The sequence below is a fragment of the Strix aluco genome, chromosome 2 (genome assembly GCF_031877795.1).
Source record: "Strix aluco isolate bStrAlu1 chromosome 2, bStrAlu1.hap1, whole genome shotgun sequence".
Classification (NCBI taxonomy): Eukaryota; Metazoa; Chordata; class Aves; order Strigiformes; family Strigidae; genus Strix; species Strix aluco.
The window spans coordinates 29,430,627-29,444,611 of record NC_133932.1 but is presented as its reverse complement, the minus strand read 5'-3'; the positions used below and the strand labels follow the sequence as shown (position 1 = coordinate 29,444,611).

The following is a 13,985-nucleotide window of genomic DNA, read 5'->3' as shown; positions in this document are numbered from 1 at the left end:
ATCTAGTATTCAGTGGGCTTCATTCTCTGGAAAATAGTCAAAACCACTTTTAAGGTGCATTAAAGCAATACTAACATTCACTAATAATTTAAAAAATCAAGTAAGTTAGAATAGCTTTTATAATATTTACATGATAAAGTCTTTTTCTTTTAATTTTTCAGTCCACTCAACAGCTACAGTTGTCTTTCCAGATTTAAAATGGGCACAGAAGAACGTATATCAGAACTCCATCTAACAGCAAAAGTACTTTTCTCTTGAAAAGGGCTATTTTTTTGTTTTGTTTGGTTGTGGTTGTTTGCTTGGGTTTTTTTAATGAGATCCTGAGTAACTAAGAATGCAAAAGACAGGATTCATAGGAAAGTGTATTTCTTTTCATCAACATTTTTACAGGAAACAATAGCTTCCCCAGCCAGATCTGCTTTTATATATAGCAGATAAAGTGTTCATTCATGTACCTAGGACAAAACCATAAAATATGGCTGTCAGTGTTGCTTGTGAAGAGCTGCACAGAATGAAGCAGCTGGTTCTTGAGGTTTTAGTACACACCTAGGAATCTTGATTTCTACTAATGTTTGCAAATGATACAGAAAAAGTGAATATAAGATCAAAATCCATTTTAAAATAAGCAGCATGTAAGTAACCCAGGCACTCAGAACTGAAAACACACTACCGTGACATTAAACAACATGTAAATTTACTTCTAAGAATGGTAAAAATCACAATAAGTCTACCAGGAGTTTAGGAGAACTGTATAGAAAACATCACCTGTGAGAGAGTTCTCAAATGCAGCAACATAATTCTGTATGTACACAGGCTGTATAAACCAAAGACACTCACAGAAATGTAATGTAAAGGTGATGGGGAGGATTATTTTGACTAAATGCTAAAAGCTGTTGAACCCAATGTGTAGAAATGTCATAAACTGGCACCAACCCATGTAACATCTAATCACTCAGACCTACAGGCATGACCTGAATACTGAATGTCCAAGAAACAATCTTGACTATTATCACAAAGCCACGGACCAAACCAAACAAGTAAATCAAAACTCTCAAAACCAAAACTGTATGATGAATTTTTATATTGAATGGTAAACTCCCCAACACAACTATGACCTGGGCTGCAACAACTAAGTGACCATAACAATTAATTTCATGAAACTCAACTTTCTCATATGTTCCCAGAGGGGCAAAATTAAATCAGTAGCTTACAATACTTACAACGTGTCTTTGGTTTTATTATTAAAAAAACACAAGAGAAAAAAAATCCTTTTTTCTCATGTACTATCTTGAATAGAACCTGGCACACCAGAAGATCCCTTTAGTTCTTAGCTCTTCTGTGCTGTTGGATTAGCCCCACACTTTTTTAGCACTACTTTATAAACATGCCCACTACTTAAATATACGTAGAGTTAGAGCTTGATTTTCTATTCTTTACTAAATCAAAATTCCCACATACTCACATGGGAGTTATACAACTCCTGAAAGCTTCAATCAGACCCTGAAAGCTGCAATCAGTACAAGCCCCGAAACAGTACTCTTGGCACACAAGTCTCCCATCGACTTCAGTGGGAGTTCCATGGCTGCAGGGTGTGCACAGTTCTGTCAGCAGAACTCATCTCGCTTAACATGATTTTCTTAAAATAAACTACACTTGAGATAGATGTAGTATTCATATTATACCATAGACAGTCTTCATTTGAAAAAGTCAGCTCTTGTTTTTTCGTAAATCTAAAGTTAGGTTATTATTCCCCAACACAGAAAGCACAAGAGTACATGAATTACTGCATTATTCATTACTGATGGCAGTGCCCAGTTGGGTATAATTCCTCTTGAATTTCAAATCCCAGATAAGATTTACAAAATTAGAATTCAGGAACAAAAAGCAAATAGAAAGCAACAAAAGCTTTCTATTGTGAAATATGGATGTCTGATACAAAATCATTCAGGTGATTAGCAAAAAGCACAGTGTTTCAGTGTTGTGCAATTATCTTTGTAATTCTCTACTGTTATATATGCAAATAAATCACTTAAGGCTGCATTTTCTAATAACAGTTTTCTTCCACTTTCAAAGAGATGCAAGAAAAAAGTTTCAGACATTAAAAAAATGGAAAAAAGTGTTTGACTGCTCAAACACTTAGCCCCCACCCCCTTGTAAGGCAGAACTTGCAACACTGATTACAGTGCAAAAGAGATACTTACAAACAAGGAGGTTTTATCAATCAGCCTGATGCAGATCAGTTTAAAATTCAAGTATTTCACATTACCATTTGTTTAATTAAGATAGCCATTACCAAAAGGCTAGGAAAATGAATAAAATACTAAAAAAAAAGTAGGACAGAAACACCAAACAAAACAAAAAAAAGTAATTAAATCGCTAGAAAGTCCATGAATATAACCTGTAGCTCTGAGCCCGTCACACAAGAGATGGGCAGTTTCTCTACGGTAAAGACAATAATGAATGTCATGGAAGAGTTGAGTAAGGAATTGGTATTACTTCATTACTTGCAACACAGCAACTAAGGGACTGAACTTTTTTTTTTTTTTTCAGGCTTCCTTCAGCAGTTTTCCCTTGTTTAAGTTGTTGACGCAGTGTACCAAGTAGATCAAAGTATTGACAGGTTTAAGAACAAATTTAACCAACAAAGATCTGCCAAGATTGTTAAGAAAGATCACACAGATATAACCTGACATATCCCTGAGTGTTGTAGGGTGCACTGACAGAAGTATCACACTGTTCTTGTTCTGTACTTTTTCTGTTTCTTTACAATTCTTGCCTTGGGTCTCTGTTGGATTAAGGTCACTGGAGTACATCGATCTTTGTTCTGATCCAGTAAGCACATTAGTTTGAGTATGGGATGTTCAAGAACTTTAAAAATAATGCTGTATTATGTTATTCCCGTTAACTGGTCTTCAGTACATTTAACACATCCCCCTTTTCTACCCTCTCCTCCAAACTCTGGGTCCAGTTTATTTTGCTTTGACTAATTAAGGTAACATAATGACATAACAACACTGTAGTTTTGATTACATCTTTCCTGTTATAGTAAAAGAAGAAAATTCATTTCATGTTATCAGTACAGAAAAGTATTCATACTAAGAGAGAGCATTACCTCTCCCTACCTGTTTATCTGCAACACATGCCACAGATCTCCTACACTGCTATGTCTCCCTCTTTTTAAATACTTATTATTTTAAGCATAGACCTGGCTTCATATAAGCCAAATTCAGCTGCAGTACAAAGGTCTACGAAGTTAATCAGTTTGAAATTGCTTGCAGCTTGACTGAATATGGTGCAACGTGTTTTAGTAGCAAGAAAATTGATGGCAATGATTTTTTTTTTTAAATAAATTCATAGTATGCTTGAAATGGCACCTCTTGGGCAAAGTGATGAGCACAGCAACTTCTTGTATAAATTTCATATATGAAGTCTGTGGTGGTTTAGCCCCTGCCGGGGTCTGAGATCACGCAGCCGCTGCCCCTCCCCCACAAAGGGAGTGAAATACAAGGCCCCGAGGCTGAGATAAGGAGAGGTTTAATACAACAGTGCAACAGCAACACAACAAACAGCAACAATAACAATAACAGTGATAACAATGAACAGAGCAAAATATCTACCGATACAGCAGTGAGAACAGAGCAAATCCCACAGTACACGCGGTAACCCCTTGTCCCGCTTCGGTGCCAGGATGTGACCTCTGCAGGGTATCTGAATAACCCGGCTAGAGCTTCCCCCACACTGCTGGGGAAACTTAACCCTATCCTGGCTAAACCAGGACAAAGTCCAAGTATGGTCAGACAGCTGGTATTGCTACTTAGGCTACAACTGCAATGTAAATAATCAGTTTAATATTAGCTAACTGGAAAGGTCATTTTGAAAAGGGAATTTTCATTCATAATGCTAATAAATTATTCATATGCTACAGGTACATTATGTACTACTTTGGATTTTGCTGAATTATGAAGTTATTCATCAACCTTTGTCTGCTGTTTAGTAATAATACTCAGGTAATTAGAACACTAAATAAAAAGCAGCGTACCCTTCTAAAGTCACAATAAACATTTACATAACTGAGTAAAGAGAAAGAAAGCCACTTCTACTCCTCTCTCCTTCATTTTTTCTGGAAAGGAGCCACTACATCTTAAATAAACATACATTAACATGTCCATGATATATGCTTTTTATGGAAAGCCAGTTCTTGGAGGAACTCATAGTACTTGGATAAGAAAAAATTTATTTCTGTAATGCTAGGCAGGACCAGTGAAGAAGCTGACTAAACCCTGTGGTACTTAATGTTGCTTCCCAAGTTTATCTGGGTGCTGTCCATGCACAAACTGGCTGTTTCCGCTAAGATTATACTTAGATCACGGAAACTGGTGGCAAACAACAGCCTTGGTTAGTAGATCTCCAGGCTTACCAAAATTACTTGTTCAAAGAGGTTTTTAAAAGACTTGATCTCTTCATCCTATTTGCAATGCTTCTTGTATGTTATTATTAAAGAACAGGTGAAATCAAACAACTGCTTTTTCTTTTCTAAAAGGAGCAAAAAACAGGTAAAACATTTCAGAAGGTGTTTGGGTTTGGTTTTTTAAATGCTAATAGTGTTCTTAAATAGGCAGAAACTGTGTAATGAGTTTTAGTTGATACACTTTGTTGTCTACCTCCTTCCCAAATTAACCTACTTGAGACAGTAAAATAATTGCTTGTAAAGAACTGGTCCTGTTTGTTTCTCATGCAAACACAAACTTAAGGTAATGGAAATTCTCCTCTGACTAGAATCAGTAGAGTTTTGCCTCAATGCTCATAGTCATCTTCATATTTAATAACCACTTTATAAATAACTAATTCTGCAGTAGATCTTACTTTACATTTATAGTTCAAGACACCACTCCCATGTCACGTCATTAACAATCTAGGTTTTGATGCACAGATGCAAAGAGAAATTTTCTGTTAATCAGAATTTCCTAAATCATAACACCAGCATAAATGGATAGTATTGTCCCATCTCATGCTATTTCAAAAATGAAAGCTGTTTACCTCCTGCCATTTCAAGACATGCTTTCACATACTCCATAGCTCCAAAACCTACTGAAGGCAACTGACTCCTGCTCAGTGTGACAGCCTCTGGACTAGTGCAATCAACAGTGCTTCCATGGAGCTACTCAAACACAGGTTACTCAAAGGCTTAGTTAAACAAGGTTTTCTAAAAAGTAAACTTGTGCATGCACATGTATTCTTTGTTTCCTTTCCACATAATTTTTAAGTAACTCTAAATACTTTCCCAGTATGAAAATATTTTAATTTCATAAGATGTCACCACAAATATCTGTAACCAGATAAATGACTCTCCCTGTTTATGTTTTTTATTCCTCTAACTTTTATTCTTTTCAACTCAATAAATTAAGATGTAGATTCTGAATTCTTCTGCAGCAGAGCAAATCAGAAAATGTCTTCTCCAATTAACAAAGTCATCAGTCAAATGATAACAACTAATATAAAAATTTAGCCATATAACAAAAATAAGAAGCTTGGTACCTTTATTTTTGAAGATACCCCATTCAAGGTGATATAGCATAACGCAAGACATCTGAAGAATATCTTGCTATTTCAAATTAATTCTTTTCATTTTCCTGCTATCCTTTAAAAATATTCAAATCCATACAATCACAGTATTATGAGAAACTGAGCTACAAAAACAATAAAAAGATTTTGTGAAAGAATGCAGAATTATATTGCTGAAGCTGGACATCCTCCGATGAAGGAGGATGAAGTAACTCCATTGAAGTAACAGCAAGTAGTGCTCTGAATGCTCTATTTAATATTCAAAATTATTCTAAATTTTAAATTAGTTAGCAAAAATTGAATTATTTTAGTCAAATACCCGAACTAGAAAGCAGTTAAATACACTAAGGGGGAAAAAAGAGAAGGGATGGGACATTTTTACTAGGTCAGAATTAGGTCATGATTAATTAAGTCAAAACAAAAAGTGATTATAAGATATATGAGATACCAATAGCCCTGGAGCTAGCCTATCAGACTCCAGTGAGCCTTCAGATTTGAATATATCAGGATATCCATAAGTTTTCTCTCATGTTTCTCCTATTTCTGAATTTCAAGAGACATTGAAAATAAAATTCAAATGACCTGTGACACGTAAAACCTCAGGATATGCTTTGTCAAGTATACTGTCCTTTTTTTATAAAACAAATCTCTGTGTTAAAAAACAAACAAACAAAAAATCCAAATAAAACATCTGGCATGAATTAGTTGGTATAAACTATTTAAAATATGAATACCAGTCATTATCCAGATTCTTTATCTGGAAAAGTCTATGTCGTACTCTTTCAACAATAGATTTTCAACTCGAAGCACAAATTACAGTGTAGTTAAAACATGTTTCCCAAAATGTCATATTAACTTGACTCAATTTTGCTGGTATCAAATGGCATGTGCTGAATGTAACTGGGCGATTACTGGAGTAAATTGGAAGAAAATCAGTAAGTAAACATGAATCACTTGGGAAAGGTGCCTCAAAGAAAAGGTCAATGAAAGGGCAAACAAATGCAGTATTTGTTCAAAATACTTGTTGAGAAGGCAGCCATGAAAGGCAAATCATACATAAATTATCCATAACACTCCAATAACATTCCCATAGATAAAAATTAGTTACCTAAACAAATACATGAAACGTGCTGTAAGAAAAAAGACCAAGTCAAAATTATGCTATTCAACCTCTTAGAATAGACTTTAAAGCTTCATCCCTATGACTTTATCTTTCATATATTCATGATTTAGAGCCACTGCAAACGATAAAAATATCTCCAACTCCATTTTGTATAGGAGTGCATGAAACAAAACCTTCTACGTATTTCTCAACCATCCATTCTTAAGTCAATCTTTTAGAAAACCTCATCAGTCAAGGTTTACTTTCAGGCAGATATTTGATTCTCATCTTTCCCTAAAGAGGAGGCTAAAACAGCAAATCACATTACTTTTTCTCTGATTTTTTTTTTTTTTAAGGGTGAAAAGGAGAAGGGACAGCAGTAGATGTATTTTAATCTTAATGCATTTGTATAAATCAAGCGGTAGCAGAAAAGAGTGGTTAGCTTAAGTCTCAGGTTCTTTCAGGTTTCAGTATACAATTGGAATAAAATATTAGTTTCACTTAATCCGGTAGACAAACTCATCGATTTAAAAAGTTCCAGGTTTCCTGGATTCCCTACACAAAAAGCAGAAAGAAGCAGGCTTCTAGAAAGTGACTGCACTGTGGTGAAAGAGACACACATGCTGGCATCTCTTTTGGGGAATGCTCCTTAATAACAAACCATCCCTTATAAGCACTTGTAAAGAGAAGCTCTTCAGGAAAAACAAAAACAAACTCAGTATCAAAGCACTGAAAAGAGGAAACTTAAAGCACAATGACTGAACAAGTACTCACTCCTATGAATCTCCTGGATGAGCAGAAAATAGATTAAATTCTACAAGTAAAACGTTTCCTATTGCAACTTAACAAAAATTTGCTAACATAAAGAAATGTGTATTATGCAGAGTGGTAAAAGAAACAAGATTTTGCAATCTGGGAAGATGTCCATTTCATCCACTTTAAGTCAGTGTCCCCAGACACTGGTAAAAACCAATAAAGCCTTCTCTTCTGAATGTTGTATCACTACGTTAAGAAACCGATTTACAGAGTGGAGTAGGGTATTTGGGGGGGGGGGGGGGGGGGGGGGGGCGGTGTATGTTTTGTTTCATTTTCTATTAAAGCAAAGCTAATTAAATTTGGGCCTTCCACTCTGGATGAATTGTCTGGACAGCTTTGAAAGGTTAAGAAAAAATTCTTTTGTTTTAGAGTAATAACGCTGTCAGTTAAACTCCTCCCTTGTGACGAAATTAGGAGAAGGAATATTTGGCCCTGGTAGATAATTATGACATTCACAAGCTCTTAACTGAACGGGCTGGGGGAGGGGGTTGATGTCTGCTACTTGTTTTCAAACTGCTCTGATTTTCTGAAATGGAACAAATACATCACAGTTCCCTCTCCCCAGTCTTAAATACCAGCACTTTCCAAAGAAAAAGCTTCAGTCTTTCTTCATTAAATCTACTGCAGCTATATTCTTAGAAATACAAAACCTCAACATAAGACTTTCAATATTTCCAAAGCAAATGACCCTAATCTAGTTACCGGCTTTTTCTTAGCCTTCCACACTCTTCTTTATCTCTACTTTAACATCAGAAAAGTCATAATCATCATTTAATATTCAAATAACATTGATTTTCTTAAAAACAAACAAACAAAAAACCTCACAAACACCACAACCTTTAGTTGATGATGTAAGTGTTCCCTGCCACTGTATTCCCAAAAGACAATAAACCCCAAGAGTTTTTGGAATGGCCTCTCAAATTATTTGAATCACTTCAAGTAATTTTCAAGATTACTTCAAGGAGGTGACAAAAAATTAAAAAAAAAAAAACCAAAAATCACAATAAATCCCTCACCATGATGATGCTTATCAAAATTTAAAACAAGAACACACTAGAATTATTCCTCTCCCTTAACAACCTAAATGGAAACATTTTCCATATGCAGATGTCTTCCCACTCCCATTTACTGTCCCCTGCTGTGGACTGAAGCTGCAGGTTCCTGTTATTTCTACAGCAAATTCCAAAATCTTACTATTCCCCTCACCAATACAGTTCATTGCCTTTATTTAAAAAAAAAAAAAAAAAAAAAAAAAAAAAAGGCTGTTTTTTTTAAATTGAGACTAATAGCAACTTATTATTAGATTTATTCAGCTTTCCTCCTCTTCCTTCCACCTCCCCCTCATATCTATCCCCGTGTAATTTTTAAAACTCAGCTTAATAGCACGTAGAATTTCACTCCATTATTTATCTCCTGACATTCGTGATAGTAAGATACCAAAACTATGTAATCCTCCTACGCTGCAGTAATCACACTTCACAAGCTAGCTTTCTACCACTCCTCCGTTAGAGGAACCACAGACCACATCTCTATACACATTACACCTGGGTACATCAACACAAAGCCCAGAGGAAGCTTTCCCGTTCTTCTGCTTTGCCACCCCAGTGCTGGCTATGCTGAAAAGCCTCCGAAGTGGTTCCGAGCCGCCGCTAATCAGGAGACCTCCAGAGCTCATCCCGAGGCGGCAAAAGCACAGAAGCAGTTCTACAGAAATTGAGAGCATCTGGTGGCTCTTCGCTACTCATCACCGAGACAAGACGTCTGTATGGTATGAGATTTAGCGATAAATGCACCGAAGGAGACCTTCAAAGCTGCAGGCTTAATATCTCAAGGCATAATGCCCTGCCCACTCCCCCTTCCCCTTTTCTCAAGCGCAACAGATCTCACTACCCCCTCATAAGACACCGTGTAGCGTCTGGGCGACACGCTCAGCCCCGGCGCTCCGGAGCGGGGGAGCCTGCACCCGCCCGCCCCCCGGAGCCCCCCCCCGGGGGTGCGGGGGGGTGTGTGGGGTGCGGAGCCGCCCCCGTCCCGGCACGGGGCAGTGCCCGGGCACCGGCGGCCGCCGACCGTGGAGCTCTGCCGCCCCCTGCTGGAAGGCGGCGGCAGGCGGAGCCGAGGGCGGCCCCGCCGCTCCCAGCCCTCCGCCGGCACCCGGGGCGGGTCGGGGGTCTCGGGCTTCCCACCCCCTCGCCTAAAACCGCCTTCAAAAGGCCCCGGGCGCGGGCGCCCGCCCCCCTCCTCCAGGTGCTGGCGATGGAGCGCTGCCGGGAGCCTCGCAGAGGGCACCCCACCGGAGGCGCGGGGACCCCGGCCTGGCCCCGAACGGACGCTGGAAACTTGCCCCAACAGCCCGAGGGGCCGCGACGTCCCTCGCCCGGGGGCAACCTCGCCGCGCCGTACCGCGCACGAACGCGCCCCCGGCGGCCTTTCTCCTCCCCGTCTTCTAAAGTGGCACAAATCCTCAAGTAATCGCATCGGTGACATCCTCAATAAATTTCAACACACACATACTCCCTCAGAAAAAAAAAAAAAAAACAAAACAAAACCAAAGCGAAATCCCTGGGCACAGCGCAACCCCCAAGCCCGTAGGCGCTGTACGGAGATGCACATACATATGCAAAAGGCGAACCGTGCCCAGAGGCGCAACCCCAGCGCGCCCCGTCTCCGCGCACACCTGCCTCCGCCGCTTTATTTCGGGGCGAAAAGTCTCTGCATCCGCGCACACGCCCGCGGCCGTACCCCCCCCGCCCCCCCCCCCCCCCCCCCCCCGCGGGAGCAGAGGGCTCGGTGTCCCCGCGGGCGAGGGACGGTCTCCGGCAGCAGAGAAGCCCCGACAGGCAGACTTCAGGTCGGGTTCTCGCTGGCTCCGCCGGCAGCACTTCGCTCTGGTCCTGAAAATGAAGCCCACGTTGCCCTCCCCTCAAGCAGACGCGTATTTTAAAGCGCGATCCCTGACACAGTTTTTTTTTTTTAATCGCTTGATCTCCCTTCCACATTTATCGCCCAAAATCGGGCGAAACCCCATGCGAAGCAGTTAAGCGGACTTAGCACCTTCCAGCTTTTTTTTTTCTTCTTCCTCATAAATGACACCTCTTGAAGACTTAAAAAAAATAAGGGCGGGGGGGGGGGGGGGGGCGATAAAGCAAGTTTTAGGTCCTTTTTAATTTGGTTCCATGGTGATACATTGCTTTATTTTTTCTCCGTTTCTTTTCCGGTTATACGTTAACCTAGGCGAGCAGGCAGTATAGGTAAGAATAATAATTAAAAATATTTTTTTTTATAAAAAAGGGCAGCCCCGCTCCTACCTTGCCCGCTACTGAGGAGCAATCCGAGCAGGTAGAGAGGCAGGAGGCTCATGTTCAGGAGCTCGCGCCGGTGGACAGTTCCAAGTTGGAGGTGCTCGACCAGCCCAGGCAAACCCCGCTGCCGTCCGCGCAGCCCCGCACCCGCGGAGCGCCGCCCGCCAAGTGCCTGCCAGCGCCTCCCCGTGCCGCACTATATCGGGGAGGCAGCGGCCGCCGCGCAGGAGGCGGGCACACGGCGACCCGCGCGGATCCCTCCGCGCCACACGCAGGGCCGCGCCACCGACGAGCGGCGGCGCCGGAAAAAATTCTTCCGCCGCTCTAAGAGGCGGCCGCAGGCTCGAAGCTCGCGTCCCTCCCTGTCCGCCCGCCGGCGGCCCCGCGGGATGGGGGCGGGGGGGGGGGGGGGGGGGCGGTGTGAGGCAGCTCTCCCGCCACCGCGGCCCCTCGGAGCCTGATCCCCGTGCCGTCTCCCGAGGGGAGGCAGCCTAAAGGGAAAAGCGGCGGCTTGGCGGAGGATCCTGCCGGGCAGCGCCAGCCCCCGGGGCAGAGGGAGCCCAGGGCGGCGCTCGGGCTGCGGGCGCTCGGGGGGCGCAACGAGGGGGCTGGCGCGGCCCCGGCACCCCCGCTCCACCCCCCCCTCCCCGGTAGTGCCCCCCCCACACACCCCGTCAGGGGGCGGCGGGCGCGTGCCGCTCGCTGCCGCGAGGCGCCGTCGCGCGGGAGCGGCGCGTGCCGGCGGCGGCCTGCGGGGACGTGCCGCGCGGCCGCGGGAGCCTCGCGCGCGGGCGCGCCTGTGCGCTATGACGGCGCGGTGACACCTGCGCCTCGAGCTGCCGAGGTGACACCTGCTCTGAGGGGGAGCGGAAACACCGCCGCGATTCCCGGCCGCGTGAAGTAAAGCCCATGCGAAATAAATGGCTTACCTTTGTGATACCTGCGTGCTGTCTCACTGAGGATATTGTTTTTTAAGGGGAAAAAATAAAAAAGCTAAAGAGGTGGGGTTTTGCCCAGCTTGGCATTGAATTAAGTTAATTCAGTGGTTAATTAAGCTATGGTCTCCAAAGCAGCTTCTATAAATTTGTCACCACCTGCATGATACATGGAAGGAGATAGGAGTGGATTCATATTAATGTGAAGCAGCAGTGATAGTTGTTAATAACAGATTAATCCGAATTAACACATCCCTAATAATTTTTTCCAACCCTTTTTATTCCCTTTTGAAGAGGTTTTGGGTTTTGGGGAGGAGAGGGGAGGCAAGAAATCCCTTTGCAGAAAACTAATACATATGACATGATTGGTACCTTCAGCTTGACTCTTGCTGCACGGTATTCTTACAAAATTATGAAATACAGGAGGAAGAAATTATGTAGTCAGATCTTGCTGCGATCAACAACGTAGGTGATAAAACTGAAGGTCTTTCCTCAGAAGATGGTGTCTTAGGACACTTGGGAACATGCAGAAAATGCTGGTAAAGGGGAGAGTGAGCTGGTAAAGGGGGGAGTTTGTTAATCTACACCACATAAATCAGAACGTTATTGCTCAGCTACACACCACGTGGCCCTGCTCTTGAACCTAAAGATTTTTGTAACCTGGTGTAAAATGAACAGATTCATTTTCATGTGTATTTAAGTGGGAATGGAACTGTAATTCCTCATACAGTTTTGGAAATCTAAAATATGACAGCTTCAGCAAAGCCTTTTAAGTGAGAATTGGATTTATATTTAGGAGCCATTCTGCTCCCGAATGCCGGGAGAGATGCCTAATTGCAGACGCTTTTGGCTGGGGCCTTTAGTGCAGGTTTAGGAAAGCACAAAGAAAGGAAGTATTTTGGTGAAGGAATCTTCCTGGGTAAGAAGGTTCCGTCAGCCCCAGGACACAACTACAGAAATAGACATCATTAATAGGTTAATACAGAAAGATGATGAAAACAAATATTAGATAAAGACCTTAAAAGAAAAAGAAACATAAATCTTACTGGCCAAAAAGCAGGAGTGCTCAGCTTTCCTGCCATCCGTGTCTATATGACTCTTGGTGTTTGTGACCATACATTAAATGAACCAAAAGATGAGCATTTCAAAGTGCTGTAAAACACTAATCAGTATCAATAACAACACACCTGTAGTATTTACCATTCTTTGGCTAATAGCATTTTTCTTTAAAGAGTGAGCTGTTTACTGGGGGGAAGCCTGACATGGGGTTTAATGGCTATACTTAGACTAGTAAATTAGAAAATGTGATTTCTGGATAATATCACATGCATAAAAAATATGCTGGAGAAAACTAACACATTTTCATGCTATGTAAACTTTAATAAGGCGGCCAGAAGTAAACTACAGTGAGTATTATCCCATGTGGACAGCCAAGAGATGCAACATCAAGAAGTATAATAATCATTCTGTCAGGGCAGTTATTCCAGACGTGGGGAAATCAACTTTGATAGGTTCTTGAAGCAATTGAAATACAACTACAGTGACTGAAAAGACTTGCGGAAAAATCTCAGGGGACAAGAGGAAAAATATTCCCTAATATTACATACAAGTTTGATTAGTACCTTAGATCTTTTGGGATACCATACTCAGAATCTAAGTGGATATATCTCTTAAGTTCACTGTCTTTTACCTGACACACAATAGCCTCCAGCTTTCACGACTGGGCTGTCATATGCAGCTTTTCTCTTACAAAGTTTTACTACCTGTGAAATTAGCAAAAAGCAAGAATTAATTTTCCCTCATGTTACTTACTTGTTTAGCTCAGTGAGATTGTTTATACAGTAGCCTATTAGCTGGTATGAATAAAAGTGGCAAAGTTAGGCTGTGGCAACAGAACCATTTTAAGCTATCATCACTGCACTTAAGTCACTTCAGTGGAACTGAGGATCTGTAAACTTGCTGTGACTGAACTTGTCAGGAAACATCTCCATGGTGTTTTTGCAAGGTTTACTTTATTTTTATACTGATTGCATGTTCACTGTGAATTTAATTAAATACAGAAACTTAAAACTTGGTGATGATTTCATAATGGATATTTCTACTGAAATGCATGTTTCCCTGTGGCCACCCAAGCTGCCAAGGGATCCAGGTGGATTTGCTTAGTTGTCTTACAGAAACTGAAATGTTAAGGAAGCACCTTAAAATTAGCTGAGAATTTTAGGGGAACTTAGGATAATGGCACAGTTACACAGAAAGCGCGGAAAGATC

The 13,985-nt window shown here is 41.6% G+C and overlaps 1 protein-coding gene across 2 annotated transcripts in view; it reads right to left on the bottom strand.

The window, feature by feature from the left end:
- The window catches only part of NCAM2 (neural cell adhesion molecule 2), a 322,753-nt gene extending 311,816 nt beyond the window's left edge, over positions 1–10,937 (bottom strand). For both annotated transcript variants that reach the window (XM_074813831.1, XM_074813842.1), the window contains exon 1: positions 10,789–10,937. In XM_074813831.1, coding sequence (XP_074669932.1) covers positions 10,789–10,840 — 52 coding nt within the window. In that variant the 5' untranslated portion in view covers positions 10,841–10,937. The remainder of the gene's footprint in view (positions 1–10,788) is intronic.
- Between the last annotated feature and the right edge of the window lie 3,048 nt (positions 10,938–13,985).